The sequence below is a fragment of the Aricia agestis genome, chromosome 9 (genome assembly GCF_905147365.1).
Source record: "Aricia agestis chromosome 9, ilAriAges1.1, whole genome shotgun sequence".
NCBI classification, from domain to species: domain Eukaryota; kingdom Metazoa; phylum Arthropoda; class Insecta; order Lepidoptera; family Lycaenidae; genus Aricia; species Aricia agestis.
The window spans coordinates 5,488,212-5,505,588 of NC_056414.1; the positions used below are offsets into that span (position 1 = coordinate 5,488,212).

General features: G+C 35.0%; 3 protein-coding genes across 4 annotated transcripts in view; 2 read left to right on the forward strand and 1 right to left on the reverse strand.

Annotated features, from left to right (window-relative positions):
* Positions 1-3,335: 3,335 nt before the first annotated feature.
* LOC121730391 (leucine-rich repeat-containing G-protein coupled receptor 5-like) lies at positions 3,336-8,427 on the forward strand. The gene is made up of 3 exons (XM_042119414.1): positions 3,336-3,497; positions 6,096-6,259; positions 7,090-8,427. The coding sequence occupies exons 1-3, from the start codon at positions 3,494-3,496 to the stop codon at positions 8,386-8,388; spliced, it is 1,467 nt and encodes a 488-aa protein (XP_041975348.1). The 5' UTR covers positions 3,336-3,493; the 3' UTR covers positions 8,389-8,427.
* Positions 8,428-9,434: 1,007 nt separating this feature from the next.
* LOC121730386 (leucine-rich repeat-containing G-protein coupled receptor 4-like) lies at positions 9,435-13,121 on the forward strand. Of its 2 annotated transcripts, XM_042119409.1 has the most exons (4): positions 9,435-9,588; positions 9,991-10,040; positions 10,593-10,791; positions 11,041-13,121. In XM_042119409.1, exons 3-4 carry the CDS (start codon positions 10,615-10,617, stop codon positions 13,096-13,098), a joined length of 2,235 nt encoding a protein of 744 aa, XP_041975343.1. In that variant the 5' UTR covers positions 9,435-9,588; positions 9,991-10,040; positions 10,593-10,614; the 3' UTR covers positions 13,099-13,121. The 2 variants fall into 2 exon arrangements, with proteins under 2 accessions (XP_041975343.1, XP_041975344.1); XM_042119410.1 differs by lacking the exon at positions 9,991-10,040.
* A 511-nt stretch (positions 13,122-13,632) lies between these two features.
* The window catches only part of LOC121730389 (protein windpipe), a 39,787-nt gene continuing 36,042 nt past the window's right edge, over positions 13,633-17,377 (reverse strand). The window contains exon 3 of the mRNA XM_042119412.1: positions 13,633-16,599. Coding sequence (XP_041975346.1) covers positions 14,472-16,583 — 2,112 coding nt within the window. The 5' untranslated portion in view covers positions 16,584-16,599 and the 3' untranslated portion in view covers positions 13,633-14,471. The remainder of the gene's footprint in view (positions 16,600-17,377) is intronic.

Sequence of the window (17,377 nt, forward strand, 5' to 3'; positions counted from 1 at the left end):
CTTTTTTGACAGTTTCTCCATACTTGACCTGTCAAGTTAAGTGGTGAATAGCCTATTCGGCACTTATCAGGAAGTGGCGAAACAGGCTCTCAATCTGTCAAGTTAATTGATGGATAGCCTATTCGTCACTTATCAGGAAGTGGTGAAACAGGCCTTCAGACTAGAAATATTTGTCACTTCATTGTCAATCGCGGTTTTTATAGAAAATCACAAGTTTTTTACAGGGAGTCAATGACCGCTACAGACAGAATTCCGCGATTTAAGAATACATATTACATACCTTCATGTACATTCAACGCGGGGACGGAAACATTTTTTTTTTTGTTCTAGGAACAAAAACTCTTACAATAATAGGATAGTGGAGAAACAAAAGATAGTTATAAACCTTAGGACTAATGGAAGGCACGTAAACCGAAAGGTTCGATACAATAATGTAAGATTCGTGTAAAATATCTTGGCGATCCCAAATCTACTAAATAGCGTCCTGAACAGTTTAAGTCTAAGTAAGTGTCGTTCGGCGGCGCGAGATTTGCTGGACCGTCTCTAATGGGCTCTATCCTTATTTATTGAGCTCGTACCAACCAAATTGTTGTTTAAATTTCACATTTTCAAGAAATTCTGAGAAAATACTGCACCTAATTATTCCTTTTCGAATTCTAGTTTGTCTGCTCAGGGTTGAGTGATGGTTTTGATTAAACAATTAGAATAACACGGAGTTTCAAAAAGAAATTCAACTGAATGTTACTCTATGTTAAACTAAGGACTATCTCACTCTTTCAACTTTATTGGGAACGAGCTTTTACCCGCGGCTTCGCTCGCGTTAAGAAGTATTATTATATACAAACTTTCCTACCGTATTTTAATCCCTTGGAGGTGGAATTTATCAAAATCCTTTCTTAGCGGATGCCTACGTTATATCATCTACCTGCATGCCAAATTTCAGCCCGATCGGTCCAGTGGTTTGGGCTGTGCGTTGACAGATCACCATGTCAGTCAGTCACCTTTGAGTTTTATTTATATAGAAGTATAGTATATTATAATTGTGCAAGAAAGTTCAGAATTAAACTCAAATATCTTAACTTTATCAATTGTCCAACAGAAGGTGAATATTTTGTATTATATTATTATGTGTCTTCAAGCCACAATTTTCCGTATACCAATAAACTACAAATCATTGAGAACATCCCATAAACCGAACCTTCAAATCTAACCAGTGTAACCGACCTTCAAGGGGTTTATTTGTAACAAACACGAGCGGACAGGCGTGAATGAACGTGTCGCGTTTTTACCATCACCACCTCGGTACCTTGTAATCCCGGCACTTAGGATTAAGGGAGATGATGGGGAATCGACAGACCTTGTTCTGTTTAAAATCATCATCACTGTAAAGAACTTTCAAACACAAAGTCATAGGAACTCCACAAGGAAACCCAAAAATGATGATTTTTATGGAGGGAAAACGGTGTAGAGACCACACTTAATAATTAATGTGCATGCTTTTACTTTTGGTTCCAAGCGTGTGCATTTGTTATAAAAAATATAATATTTTCTAATGTAAGCCAGTAATTAGTCTCGTCTTAACTTATGATATAAATGGTGTAATAAGTTAAATGTTGTGTTATGTACTATGTTATAATATGAAATGATAAAACTATAATGTTATCGGGACTCTATTTTTAATTTCTCTCTAGCAGTTACAATATCCCATGATTCCCATACGTCTGTGGCGGTACCCACAATTCATCGAACAATCCAGTAGGCCTACCACGAAACCGTTTTGAGACTTAAACAATCGAATGAGAATGCCGCGTCCTGCTCTATCAACGTCATTTCGCGTTTGTTAGAGTAGGATGCGGCATTCTCGTACGATTGTTTGAGTCTCTAAACGGTTTCGTTGTAAGGCCCCTGCATCGCGCTATCGAAGTTTCGGAGAACGGCAAGATATATAAAACGTTTGAAATGACGTCAGTGGGCTTCGGCCTGACAGAGTATAGCACGGCGCACATATAGTCAGAAGATCTTCCTTTGCGTCCTCCACGTATATTCCCACACGTCACATGTTAATTATGTTTTTCGACTGATTAATCTATCTTGCACAGATCTGGGTTAAAGTTAACCTTGCGTTTAATAAGTTAAAAAATGAATCAGACTTAACCCTAGGTATGCGCGATTGGACCTGAGTGTGCAAAGGTATTTAATAATCATATTTTAGAATTTTCTTTAAATATTTCAAGACGTGAGTCGATGATTATTGATTAATTATTATTGACACGATTACTGACATTATGTGACATACGGATATTAACTCATTTTTGCTCTTATAATTTGAACAAACCTTTAAACTTATCTACCTCACTACCTGGCTTATATATCTGGCTAGTGGCTACACTTAAAAGGCACAGTTATTTTTTTTTAATTTTAAACCATTTTTCCGGCACTAAAGCCTCCATTTCTGCAAAAAAAGTCATTTTTTTACTGTTATTGATCGTATTCTTCCACTCACGTATTCATTTATGTATCTATTACCTAACATTATCTAATCGTTTTGTAATAATTAATTAAGCAATAATATATATCATTTCAAAAATATTTACAAACTTGTTACTAAGAAAATCGGCTTTATCTTAAGTTAAATATACGTCTTATCTTAATCTCTAAATATATCTATATATAACCAGAATACTTCATATATTAGTTTGAGTTTTTTATACTGCATTAATTAGCATCATCTATATCACATAAAATTGCATTCACATACACTTTAATTTACTATTTATTTCTATTTTCTAGTGATTTTACTAACTAATAAACAAAGCGACAAGCCCGTTTCCTATAAGTCCCTTTCTGTATTTTTGCTGTTCAAATAACATTATTTTCTCTGAAAGAACTATGTCTTTGGGTTGGTCGTTGAGTCGATATGACTACTATCACTAATCATTGATAAGAAAATAAAGATAACAGTTATATATACAGCGTGTTTATAAAATGTATCGTTTTGTAAACACCCAATATTTGCGCTTACAATTTGTTCTTGAGTTCAGCGTAATGCATATTAGGTTCTGAAAATAAAATACGGAGTGCCCACTTGTTTCGCAAAACACTTAATTTCCTAACGTGCTAATGACGGTAATATTTTTTTATTTACATTCGTTACATACGTTACATCTAGTTCTTACCATGCAGGTATTTTTTTTATTTTGTACTCGAAAAAATTAAATTATATTATGTAGTATAAACACTTTATTTTAATGGAAATATAATCATGAAATTGCAATCATCCTGTGTACGAGTTTGTCATACTGGACTATAGTGAGCCCACCTAAATTGTCGTCGTTAGATAGCTCCAAATGTACTGTACGATTGTCAGCGTACTCACTTTGCGGTGATTCGTGGTGCATTGTGGTGAATTGTGGTGATCTGTGGTGATTTGGTGATGTGATTGACATAGTGGTGATTCACGATTGAACGAGAATGTGATTGTTAATGTTATTCAATGGGTAAGATATATTTTGTTGAACAAAACGCTAATCTTGGTACTGCTAAATTTTTATCGCTGACAGCGTGTGACATTCCAAATTTAAATTTGTTTATTCGTCTTCTTTATTTTTTTTTAAACTATCAATGTCATTTTTCAAACTTTAACCTCATTGTCAAGTAACAAAAGTCTATTTGTTATACTTACGGCCGCACTAGAAACATTTAACTACTTTATTTAACTTTAATTTAACGAACAGTTGGACAGAAAATGTATCAATGAGCTTATGTTATCAAATTCTTCATTAAATTAAAGTTAAGTCGTTATTAAATCTCTACGAATTAGCTTATAAATCGAATCAGACAAATTCTGAAAATCCTATAAGTAAAATATTTTGTTCAATTCTCAACATCATAAGCATCTACAGGAAATCTTAAAAAGAGGCCTTTCATGGGGTCAACATTGTATATCACGCTTCTACAAATATTAAAACAAGTTATCAAGTAAATCGTGACTTTATAATATAGAAGATTAGTTAGATACCCGCAAATTCGTCTGCGTCAATTACTGACTACTGTTATTTTGATTGTGTAAGAAGTTTTGGCGATAATATGTATATTGAAGTATCACAAAATGTATATCCAACACAAAAAATATAGTTATTTGTTTAGGGCCCTTCTACATGACGTATTTTTTTCGCACTGACGACGCGCGTTTCTGATGCGCTCGTCTTCTGCCCGTTTTTATCGCGTTTTGACTTTTGGCAGATATCTATATATTAATACGTGAGAGAAAAAGTTTGTAACCCTTTATGTAGGTGCATGAAATTTCGCACAGTTATAGTTTATATGGTGAAGGAGTGCATCGAACTAATATTATTTTAAAATATGGTTTTATCATAATATATATTTTTAACAAATAAAACGTTACACTCACTACGACACTACTAATAGGAAAAATGACAGATTTTTGAGTGACAAGCCTATACATATGAATTATACTCTTTTATTTATGGTTGAAGTCTGTTGACAACAAGTTGACGAATTGAAAATGGATTATTGTTTTTTTTTATTTAATTTTAGATACTATTAGGCAATGCTTAAACGGCCAGTCTGAGATCAGCTGAGTCCCAGAGACAAGAATTGAAAGAAACTATGATGAACTCAATATTTTTTACAAAATATAGGTAATAGTCTTAACGTCATTGCAAGTAAGGTTGAATTTCGACCATTGGGCGATCTCTAGTAAAGTTTAAAAAGTGTCGGCTTCCTTCCGTTTACTGAGCTGAACGCTCAGGTCGTTTGTATCGATACAAACGAACGTACGTAAAAAACGAACGTAAAAAACGTCGTGTGGAAGGGCCCTTAAAACGTACTGATCTGAAATGAAATATATTTATTGCAAGATAGAATTATTAGCTTTTTATACCTTTTTAACGATTTTAAGGCTGATATAAATAGTCAGTATTTAAGATGCGACCCGGTCTCAAGACGCGGATCGGCTCTGTGATTGGTCCAAATTTTGACAGCCAACCAATTGCACAGAGCCTGAACCGTGTCTTGAGACCGAGATGCATCTTGAGTAGTGACTATTTATACCAGCCTTAGAGATGAATTCTTACTTCTAAAACACGGTTTAACAAAACAAAGTGATGATACTTGAGATTTTAGAGTTTAGAGCAAAACCTTAATGTCTCACTTTTTTTGTTGTCACGCTATAAAGTTGCTGCAACATCTTATTTTAGTAACTGACTAAAGTCCCAACTTCACCAACATCTGTTAGGGTCGCGTAAATATCTTTTCATACAAATCATGACTTACAAAATTACGCTCACTTTAATCAAACATGATATAATATACTTTTGTATGAAACTGAATGCAGCAGAATTTCTGCCAGCCAACATTCTGCGACTCACAACTCACAAATTACGATCGTTTGGCTTCACCCTTAGTGTTAACAGCTTGTTAAAATGTCATGTCTTCTCTTTCCTTCTTATAAAAACCGGCCAAGTGCGAGTCGGACTCGCGCACCGAGGGTTCCGTACAAACCTGCAAGGTTTACAAAGTTCGTTCATTACGACAATCGAGTCATAACTATGGTATTTAATACCTCTACGCGTTTATGAGGAAATGGGTAGTAAGTTTAAAATTATTAAAAAAATATATATTATGTGATGTAACTAAAAATTTATGGTTTTCGTAATTTTTCCTTTATCTATGCTATAAGACGTTGCTTCGTACCAAATTTCAAGATTCTGAGTTCACGGGAAGCACCCTGTAGGTTTTGATTCCCTTGCAAGTGTCGAAAATTTGTGGCATAAACGGCTGTATCTTTTGATTGCGTTGGCTTAGAAGTTTGATTTTTTCACAGCTTCAAGGGACAGTAGACCTGAGTAATTGATATAAATTTCAGCTTCATACCTCCACGCGTTCCTGAGAAAAAGGGTCTTGACAGACGGACGGACGGACAGACGGACAACAAAGTGATCCTATAAGGGTTCCGTTTTTTCCTTTTGAGGTACGGAACCCTAAAAATTAAATCGAATATTAACTTTAACAGTTGGTGATGAAATTGGACCTTTAAAGTAGCTTAGGTACTGAGTTATTGTACAAAATTTCAGATACATTTATTGTGGTGTGGCTGCTACTGCCGATGGCGCTATGCGGTGTGCTCCGCGACTCAGAGGAGGGGTATGACTGCAGGAGCTACACCTACCACGGCCTGGAGTACCTGGACTGTGCCGACAGGGGACTGACTGACTTGCCAGAGAACATCAGTTATGATGTAAGTGTGACTGATAAATGTAAAGCAATTAAAATAGTGCAGCCCTCCCTCCCCCTTTGAGTAATACTAAGCTTAATTTTACGAAGATTTTGACCATTATAGAGTTTATGTCAGAAGCCTAATTAAATTAAAGTAAAGTATTAATTTAAATCTCTGTGCGGCTGTAAGACCATCTATATTCTATAAAGAGTAATTCTAAGTAGGCAAAGTCAAAGAAAGTATGTAAAAGGCTTATTTTAAATTTAATGATTTTTAAATAGTGATAAACCATGGAAATAAGGTCGCTCTCTATAAGGATATCTGAGGCTAAAGACACCTTTAGCCACACATGTAATATTATATTATTATCCTTTAGTTTACACTTTAGAGGACCGAGAATTTTATTTATTGTCTGTTGCTGCAGTGTATGTGACATGGCTGGTGATAACAACTCGATATCCAAAACCATATAACCTTAATAATCTAAACTAAAAAAATAATAAATACTTAATCTAAACATTTTTTGTAGCCAAGTTTAGATATTATATAGCAACAAGTTTACATATTACATAATTATATATAGGTATGTAAACTTGGCTACAAAAATTTTAGTATAAGATTATAGCGTAAAGATGCGACTACAAAGAATCGGTGTAGAACACGGTATAATCTTTATGGCGTGGCTCTTGTTATCTCGTGTGCCATTTAAAGAAAATCGGCACCATAAAAATATTAAGTGTTACCTTTCTCTGAACCATTGTCCTGCGTAACTTTGAACACTATGACACAACCTAAGCACCAATAAAAATAATATTCCATAAATTCTGAGTATTATATTTTTCTTTTTTCAGGCTCATGTGGTACGACTGGCCAACAACAACTTCGTATCTTTCCCAGCGCTTCTAGAAAAATTCCAGAACGTGGAAATACTAGACATCTCCGGAAACCACCTCACCGGACCCCTGCCCACCTACATGGAGAGCTGGAAGAATTTGAACACTCTCAACTTATCTAACAACAACTACGACTCCTGGATAACCACGGAATTCGAGATAAGTGCGAGAAAAATAGACTTATCGAAGAACAAAATTAATCGCGTCGACGAGGACGCCTTCGTCAGGATGAATAATTTGAATTTTTTAGACTTATCGGAAAACAGAATTTACGATCTCCCGACCACGGTGTTCGCTCAGGCGATCAAACTGGAAATACTCATTCTTTCGAGGAATTATTTCAATAAAGTGCCGAATTTTCAGTCGTCGTCGCTGAAGAATCTGTATCTCTCCAACTGCCAGATAATATACGTCGACGTGAAGGCGCTGACGACCATGCAGTCGCTGCTGGAACTCGATCTGTCGATAAACCAGATCGAATACATTCCTGACAATCTGGCTTCATACTCCCTGCAGGAGTTGGACTTGAGCTACAACGAAATTAACACTATCAACGATCGCACTTTCTCGTCACTACCGCATTTGGCGGTTTTGGATTTGAGAGGGAACGAGTTCAAGGAGGTATGGTCTACTTCACATTTCGCCTCAAATCCTTTTTTGAGGGAGGTTCTGGTGAAAGGAAACCGGTGGAGCTGCGAGGGTTTCAGCGTAAACCTTCTCCTGACCTATGAATTCCTGACGAAAGATCCTCCCAAGACTTCAGACAAGGGATCCCTGATATGCTACTCGCCCGCCAACGTGACGCAACTCAGCTGGCAGCAGGCGTACATACGAACTTGGCATGCGGACGAAAACTCCGCGGAGTCCTACATGTTCGTAGCGGTTATGATAGGAGTTATAATAGGTATAATTATAACGTCGTTTGTGTGTCGCGGTATTATGATATGGAATAGATCGGAAGCGGAGACACCCTCTTCGGAGACGACTATCCTCAATGGCAGTGCTGTGCAGGATCGGGCTGATGCTGTCGTGTTGAGGATTCCGTTAAGGGAAGACCTACCTCCTACTTATGATGAGGCGTTGTTGATGCCTCGCCTCAACAGCTCCTTTCATTCGTTGCCAGAAATTATTGACGAGGAGGAGGAAGATATTAGGCGGCAACGAAGGTCGAGGTCTATCGGTGATTTAACTGAAATGAGACCCAGAATGTCGGATAGACGATCCGTCAGACGTACTGTTGCAATCCACATAAATTAGGTGATTTATAATATTTTATGTGTATGGGCAAACGCTTTATTTGTGATGATAATGTTAAGATTAAATGTAATATAGTTATGTAAAAATTGTATTTTTAATCTTAAGTTAATTTATTTTTACTTACTTAAATATATTAATGTTATAATTATTGATTTGAGATGAGTGTTTTTGTTCCTTCCCACTATATTGAAAAACCAGTATTGCACTAACCCAAAAAATTAAACATCGTCCTTCTCTCTTCACACTTACGCCCGTCTTTCATATGCCAGGTGAAAAAGGACGACGCGGATTCATCGCCAAATTAGTTTTTTCTCAATATCTCGATAAATATACAACATTTTAAAAATCCGCTAGGTCTGTTTCTCAACGATAGAATTTTATACAATGTGTTAAAATATTAACTTAGTTCAATGCACGGTTATGGCAATAAATGAAAAATTCGTGAAAATAAGATATATTTGTGATTTTTTTCTATCGAGAAAATTTTAAGATATCGTGTTTTTGCTCAGATCTAATTGTTGGAAATATAATGTAGTATCTAATTTTAGAAAATAAAACAATTCGTGGCTTATGAATTATAAAATCGAAAATTTTGGGTTAGTCGCCCCCAAGAAAATTTTGATTTACCCAAAACTAGAATTTTCACTTCTTATCACACACTTCGTTTAGTGAATACTAGCGACATCTTCATACCGTACAATGAAACTGAACTATTAAAATAGTTCAAGCATTACAAGGTAGGTGTCGCTTTAAAGTTTACTTTCGAAGATGGTGCTAGCAGTTCATGACCATAACTTCATTAACTTGCGCTAGATGGCAGTAAATGTACTGGCGCCTGAAATAAGTGGTAAAAATAACAATTTATGATAATTATTATATTATACTATTGGAATTAATCCTTTTCATAGATAAAAGTAGTTTACAAATAAAATAGTTTATTCGTGTACATGTAGAATATCAGAGTAAAAGTTTTGTTTTAGCTGGAGGTCCTTCATATCTAATTACAATCACACTTGCCTTATCATTATCAGTGATAACACGTCACGGGTCGTTTTCGCCTCATACAATGTTATCTTCTACTTGCAGCCGCACGTAAAGCCTAGTCAAGTTTTGCGAAATCGATAGCATATTTTTTATTAATGAGACAGATATTTTAGTGGGTTTGTGTTAAAGTGAAAATAAGAACTACATTGAGTAATGGTAAGTAGATTGTATCTTGTAGTAAATAAAGTTTTTGCCGAAAATTCAAAGTAAAATATCATAAAATAAACTACACTTTTCGTGTTTACTAGGTTGTGGTAGACTTGATGATTCAGATAAAATAAAAAGTAATCAAAGAAATAAGAAAACAAGCGAAAATTATATACGTACTTAAACAAATGAATAAAATACAGGAAATAACGACAAAATTCTTAATTTAAAACTATTAGTATGAAAAGTAACAAAATTTTAAGTGAAGTGTGAGCAAACATAATTATCTAAGAAATGGTCATGACTAATTACTAATTGAGTAATGAGACAAATAAATAATAATCTTTCTTATTACTTTTTCTAATAATAGACAATCAATAGGATATGATTCATGTTACTATCTGTTTTCAGACAAACTGTGCGGAGATTATAGTAAAGATTGTTTGCGGTATTAGCCACAGGTAGGTACTATGTAATCGACCCAAATTTAAGTATTCCGCAACCTGCCTTTATCAACTGATAAAAAAGATAAATTTGTTACCACTGTTTGCATTGTTGTAATATTTTTGATTCTATCATAGAAATAATAATTCTAAGGATGCAACACGTTCGCGACGTGATCAAAATAATTTAAGATAAAAATCCTTGCAGGTGTGCGAGTTTCTATGGGCACCTTTTATGAAACTGTAGTCATTATAGCTGGTACCGTAGCTGATGGCCAATAAGATAACATAGTTTGCGATATTAGTAACGTATTATGAGAAGCAAACTTTGCCATCCATCAAAAAAATAACGAATCTTGTTAACCTTTCCGGTTTAGATATAATTTTGAAGATTTGGATGCTTAGAAAGATCTAACCAGCTTGCTACTTTTTGTTATAGGAATGAATAGTATTTTTAATACAATTACTAAACTTACACACACACATGTAGGCAGGTGTAGTAGAAGACCAAGATTTTCTTTAGCGCTTTTTTGGTACCGTTACTTAACGTGCTATTTTTTACAATTTCAGGTAGGAATGTTATGCCAGCGTTATGAATCTTCTACGAGCTTCGGGAGTTCTGCTGTTGATTTTACTAACAAAGGCTGAAGTAGACTTCGAAGATCGTCCCAACGATGCCTGCCATATTTGCATGTGTAGCTCGGATAGAACCATCATAGACTGCTCACGAAGAGGTCTATCAGAACTACCAGATGGCATAAGTGAAAAGGTATATAGTTTTAATTAAAATTATTAGAAGAATTAAAAGAAATGGCACTTAAAATATTGTAATTTAATATTTTTTAAAACTTTCTTGGATCTCAATAATTTATCTTAACATTTGAGATTCACATCTTTGTAAGGACTAGCATTATCTTCTTTTAACAGGCCTATGTCAATAGATTTACAAAGTAGGATATATTCTAATCTCGATAATATTATGTATTATGTACTCAAATGTATGGTTGTTCATTTTCAGGTTGAGAAGCTTAATATTTCAAACAACGAAATAACAACATTTCCTCGGAAACTATATACACTTTATAATTTGGTGTCATTGGATGTCAGTGGAAACGAACTGAGATTATTACCAGAAGACGCCCTACAGAACCTAACAGCCTTGGAGGCTTTGAACTTATCTCGAAATAATTTTGAAGAATGGCAAGACCTAAATCCAAACAGCGTTTTGCTTCCAGCAACAAGTCTACTTCTTTTGGACCTTTCAAGGAATAAATTTAAAACAATGGCAAATCTAGCGAATAAAGAACTCTTCATTAGCTCGTCTTTGGAAACTCTGATTCTGGACAATTGTGAAATTGGCTCTGTAAGTGGAAGATCGCCTCTCAGTGGTCTCACAAATATAAAAATTCTAAAGCTCAATGGTAATCCATTGACTCATTTTCAAAAACTAATATCTCCCTCTCTCAAAAGTATATATGTCAGTAACTGTCAGTTGAGCTATATTAATCATGATGAATTGGCTTTCCTGCCATCACTGGTTTTTTTGAAAATGTCTCATAATTATAGATTAGAGCTATCATCAAATACCAATGTAATATTCTCAACATCTTTGAGATACCTGGATATATCTTTTTGTAATGTATTTTTACCAAATCTTCGAGGGTTCCCTAATTTAAGGAAGGCAATAATTAATCACAATATGATTAGATATCTTAAAAGTAATGAATTTATTAATAACACAAAATTAGAATATCTTGACCTTTCTTACAATAATATTGGATCTCTAAAAAGCGACACCTTTAAAGGTCTTAGTATGATACGACATTTGGATTTGTCTTGGAATGAAATAGCAGAGGTACCCGAGAATAGTCTACTAGCAATGCCATCATTATCACAATTAAAACTTGCTAGAAATTACCTAACTAGAGTGGGTCATATAAAATCTACTTCACTAACACTCCTTGATATAAGTTCTTGCGAAATAAATACAATTGGAAAGGATTCACTGGAGGGCTTGCCATCTTTATTAGACTTAGATCTTTCTCATAACCTTTTATCCTTTATACCAGATAGTATTTCATCAAATACTTTAAAACATTTAAATTTGAACTACAACAGAATAAGCTCCGTTAGTAACGTCACATTTTTCATGCTACCCAGACTTAGTAGCTTGAGTGTTGTAGGCAATCGATTTACAATGATTTGGAATAAGAGCTACTTTGAATCCAATCCTTATTTAGAAAACTTACATCTAGGAGACAATATGTGGCGCTGTGACTGCGTCGACGATAACATGTTTGATTTTTACGAATTCGTTACACTGGAGCCCAATAAGAAAGAGGAGTCTTACAACTTAGTATGCAACAGTCCAGTGAATGTAATAGGACAAACTTGGCTAGAAGCTTGTTACTTCACCTGGTATCCGAGTACAAAATCAGCAAATCCTGATAACTTGATATGGTTTATCATTGTTATGATAGTAGGTTTGGCTTTATGTATTTTAATAGTAAATATAATTCGACAATCTATGAACAAGCGATTGGCGGCTATACAACAAGAAAGAGAAAGACAGGTCGAGGAAGCTAGAGATAGACTGAGACAGTTGAGAATGCGAGCAGAACAAGAAGCGTTAGTTAACACACCCGATCCTCGTGATCTAATCGCCCCACCGTCTTACATTGAAGCTCTCTCAATGCCTAAGCTAAATGCATCGTGTCATTCTCTAAATGAAACTGGTTCGGGTAGAACTAAAAGGAAAAGAGGTCGTAGAAAAACGAAATCCAGTGGAGATTTGTTAGAGGAGACCGAAAGAAATGGCGACCTGCCAGTATTAGATGATATGGAATTGTCGGAATCTTCTACAGGAAAACGTAGAAGACGTCGTCGTAGATCAGGCAAATACGGTAGTCACGAAATAACAGAATTAGAACATAGTCCTGGAGCAAGGAGACGCCGTCAGTCTGAACACGAAGTCAGTAGTGACCACACTACAATAGAAGTTGAGGCTGAACTAGAAAGACCTCTACGTACTCGTCTAAGGAGATATTCGGATGAAGTACGAGAAAGTGACTTTTAGATTTAAGTTATTTTTATAAAATAGAATATATTTTTAATTTATAATTTTATTATTATAGTATTCCAATTTTATAGGGAAATAAATTGTGAACTTAATATTGAACCTTATTTTATTATATTAGATCTTTTTTTGGTATTCTCCATCTAAACTATTATCATAGTTAAAAAACGCCTCCGTGGTCCAGTGGTTCAGAGCTCGGCTCTTGACTCGGAGGTCGTGGGTTCGATTCCCGCGTTGGAAACATTTTATTTCCAAGTTTGGTTGGGATAATGCAGGCTGATCATCACCTGATTGTCTGACAAGTAAGATGATCCATGCGTCGGATGGGCATGTAAAAAGTTGGTCCTGCGCCTGATCTCTCGCCAGTCGTGTCGATCTGCCGTCCCACTGGGTTATGACCGGCCACTGTCACCGAAACCGGTGTGGGAGCTATATTATCATAGTCAATTCGTCTTAATAATGCTTAAGACTAATCATTATTGTTGAGGATATGCTTAAAATAAAGATATAGAAATAATTAAAAACATGAAGCTGTTTATTGTATAAATAATAATTTATTCAGTATTTTTATGTAAAATATTGAAATAATTATAAAATTAAATGAATTTCTATTGGTGTACGAAACATTTGTTCTTAAAGTTATTAACATTATTCGAAGCTATTGAATAAAAAAATATGTCAGTAAAATAATATGAATAACAAGTCAATGAAATCAAGCAAATAATATGAGCCCAGTCTAAGTATAATTCTTTAAAATAAAAATAACACGCAAAATTTATCCTATAACAGACTTCTTGCATACATATTCTGCACGATTAACTTAAATAATTAACTGTATCACAATCTTAGCAAACTAAATTCAATAAAATTACATATTATAAGGAACTTAATTCTTACACCATGGAAATACTCGTGAAAACATTCAAATAAAATATAACAGACATCGTTTGAACATTGTTACCATTTAAAATAAAGCATGCATCAGATTATGTCGGTAAGTAAGTACACAACCTTGAATATAACCAAAAATGTATGTATAATCATTTCATAAAAGATTTTCTATGTCTTGCGTACCTTTAAAACTGATTTATACCTATTAACATTATTTATGTTCATGGCAACTTTTTACACGTATAAAAATATGATTTGTTTAGCGCACTTTACTATCATAAATATATTATACCACTAATAAGTTTCTAATAAAGGCACTGTCGACTACAAACACACTTTGGCAGTACATCGTGAATTCTGAACTCGAAATCACTAAACAGTTTCCTTCACATAAACACAGAATAATCACAGAATTTGCCAATATTGAAGTGCTTGTTAATTATCGTTGAATTAAAAAATGTCCTTTTCGATAAATATTCTTCTCAAGTGGTCGATTTTATCGCATTGTTGTCTAATGACGGTGTAATGATTATGTCTCCAGCGTTTGATCGGCTTCTTGTGACTAGTACAGGCGTTTTAGGTTTTGGAGTCTCGGTCATTTTGATTCTTACCCTTCCCATATCCGGTGAATAGACTGGAACATATTCACGGGATGGTGATAAATAATCTGGGTCTCCATTGATCAGGGGCTGAGAGGTGTCTGACTCTAGATTTCCGTTTATTCTAGTTGCATCATCATCATTTATTGGCACAAAATATTCATCGCTCGAAATAGAGTTTGTATTTGTGTCTTTTCTCGAGGTAGGTGCTACAACATCAGAATCGAAAGAAGTCTCTTGTGGTGGAAGCACGTCTGGAGTTAAGTTATTATCTTTAGAACTATTTTTATTTTGATTTGTGTCTCGTGGGCTATCAGTTCTTAAGCCATTGCTTTCATCGTATTTCTTACCATGACTTAAATCACCATTTTTATCTTTTTTCTGATGTACTTCATGAGTAGGCACGAGTTCATATTTTCCGTTAGTTATTTTTTCATTTGGAGTTTCAGCGACAGCAGGTTTCCCAAGTAATGACTTGTTCATATCTACCATTTCTTTGGAAGCTTTTTCAACGTCTCTTTTTTGATGTCTTAACAGCCTTCGATCCCTTCTCTTTCTCATTTGACTTTTAGTTATTGCAAATCCAATTAGACCTACTAATAAAACAACAATCAAAGCTATGCAGACATAAGTGCCAGTTTTATGAGTTGGTCCGTTTTCTTCATTACGAGACGCTTGATCTAGAACTTCTGACGGTTGTGTTATGCGAATTTGTTCAGATACGGTTGTATCTCTTGTAGCTTCTAAGGTAACTGCTTTCATTGTGGATAAAGTTGGTTCTTCCGTCACCACTTTTTTGTGCCAGTCAGAGCCACCTTGATATATGGTAGGCGGGGTGTGCATCGGAAAGTCCATACCCGTATCATTTTCACTGTCTTCTTCAAACACATTGGGTATAGTTGGTGGGAAGAAGTCTTCAACAACGGGCGTAGTTGTTATAATACCCTTGTCGGTTTCGTGATTAAAATCAATGTAACCAAATCCAGATCCTTCACCGGAGCCCTCATCTGGATCTTCTGTTGTTTTAACATTATTGACTGGTAACATATCTTCACTCATCATTAAATTATTGTACATTTTACGTTCTTCAATAGGTTCAATAATATCAATCATTGTAGTACTCTCAGCTTCACCTGATCCTTCTATTTCATGAGTACGAGACGGTGAAGAATAATGGCCCACTTTCATAAATTGTACGTTATCATCATCATCATTGTCATTCTCATGTGCAGTATCTGAAATTACTTTACCATCTTCTAGATCAGTGTTGGCGGTTAAGGGCATCGATCTTAGCGCTGTTGTCTCTTCTCCTATCTGAACAGCATCAAATGGCTGATCACCCATCATCATGTCCATGTCAAAAGTTGGAACTTTACACAATTCTTTTGTTTTTAATTCCAACCAGGACTTTCCCTTTAAATTGGCTGGACCAGAACATTTCACATGATCTATGAAGACGCCGTTAGCAATGAGATGATCACGTGCGATAATATTTTCGCATGAACATTCTAAAGGATTGCCTGCAAGCTCCAAATGTTCCAAACTGGCTAAATGATTGACATCAGATGGTACATTTTTCATCAAATTATTTGTCAAATCCAACGAACTGATACTAGTTGGTAAATGCAATAACGACATAGATTGAATTCGATTATGAGCTAAATTCAAATGCACCAATTTCTTGGCATTGTGCAAAAATTTATTGATATCCGTTAGACCGTTCGTAGATAGATCGAGAGTCACGACTTCCGTTAGCCTGTCGAGTTCGTGGGTGATTTTGGTTATGTTGTTGTGCGACAGGTCGAGAATGTTAATGTTGTGGTGCTTCTGTCGGAGGGTATATTTGTACAGATCTGGAAGACTGCTGCAGGTGGCGCGGTGTAGGCTGTCACGGGTAGTGCTGCAGATGCACTTGTCCGGACAGATGGAAGCCAGCGTCGGAGCGAGAAGTAAGGATGTCACGAAGAAGAAGATTTTAGTTTGAAGCCAAGCCATATTGAAGATTCGCCACCTGGAAAGTAAAAATTAGAAATTATTACTGTGTCTCTTCAAACATAATATATTTCTTTTAAGGTGGGCCCATCAGTACGGAGTACTGTTATTTAATATATTCTGTGCTATAAGCGAGAATATTTTTTTTCATTATTAGTGGGCTAGTTTGAACTCAGTAGTAAATACTGGATATTATTAGGCTCTCCATGTGACCATTGTACAATGTAATGCGTGTAAATTAGGTTTTTTATTAAACTATTATAATATTTAAATATCACATATATAATTATTATCTTATTTGTTATCCTGTCAATCAAGTGTGTATCATGTCTCTAATCATTATATTTGTTGAACTAGTGATGACAACCACGTCATGTTTCACTAAGCAAAACCACAAGGATTTTTACTGCAAAATGACCTTGTTTATCTATAAAAATAAGTGGCGTAAGCAACCTTATTAAATAAATGTCCTATTAATAGAGAAAATTCAGTAATATTTAAAAGACACGCTAGATACAAATAGGTACATACAAATATGTAATAAATTATAATACTAAAATAAAAAATAGTAAGTAATTAAAAATATACTTAATATATTATGTGGAGGAAACCAACAAATCCACGGCAGTAAAGTAAATCGCAACGCTATTTAAAGAAACGTAGAAACAGACGAATTATTTTTAGCGAAAGAAGCCGTACAATAGAATTAATCTCCGTCTTTATACGTAATAGCATCCAGTGCACTTGGAAGTGGTTCAATGTTAGCGGCAGGAAGGAGCTCGTTTGCGAATCTCCAT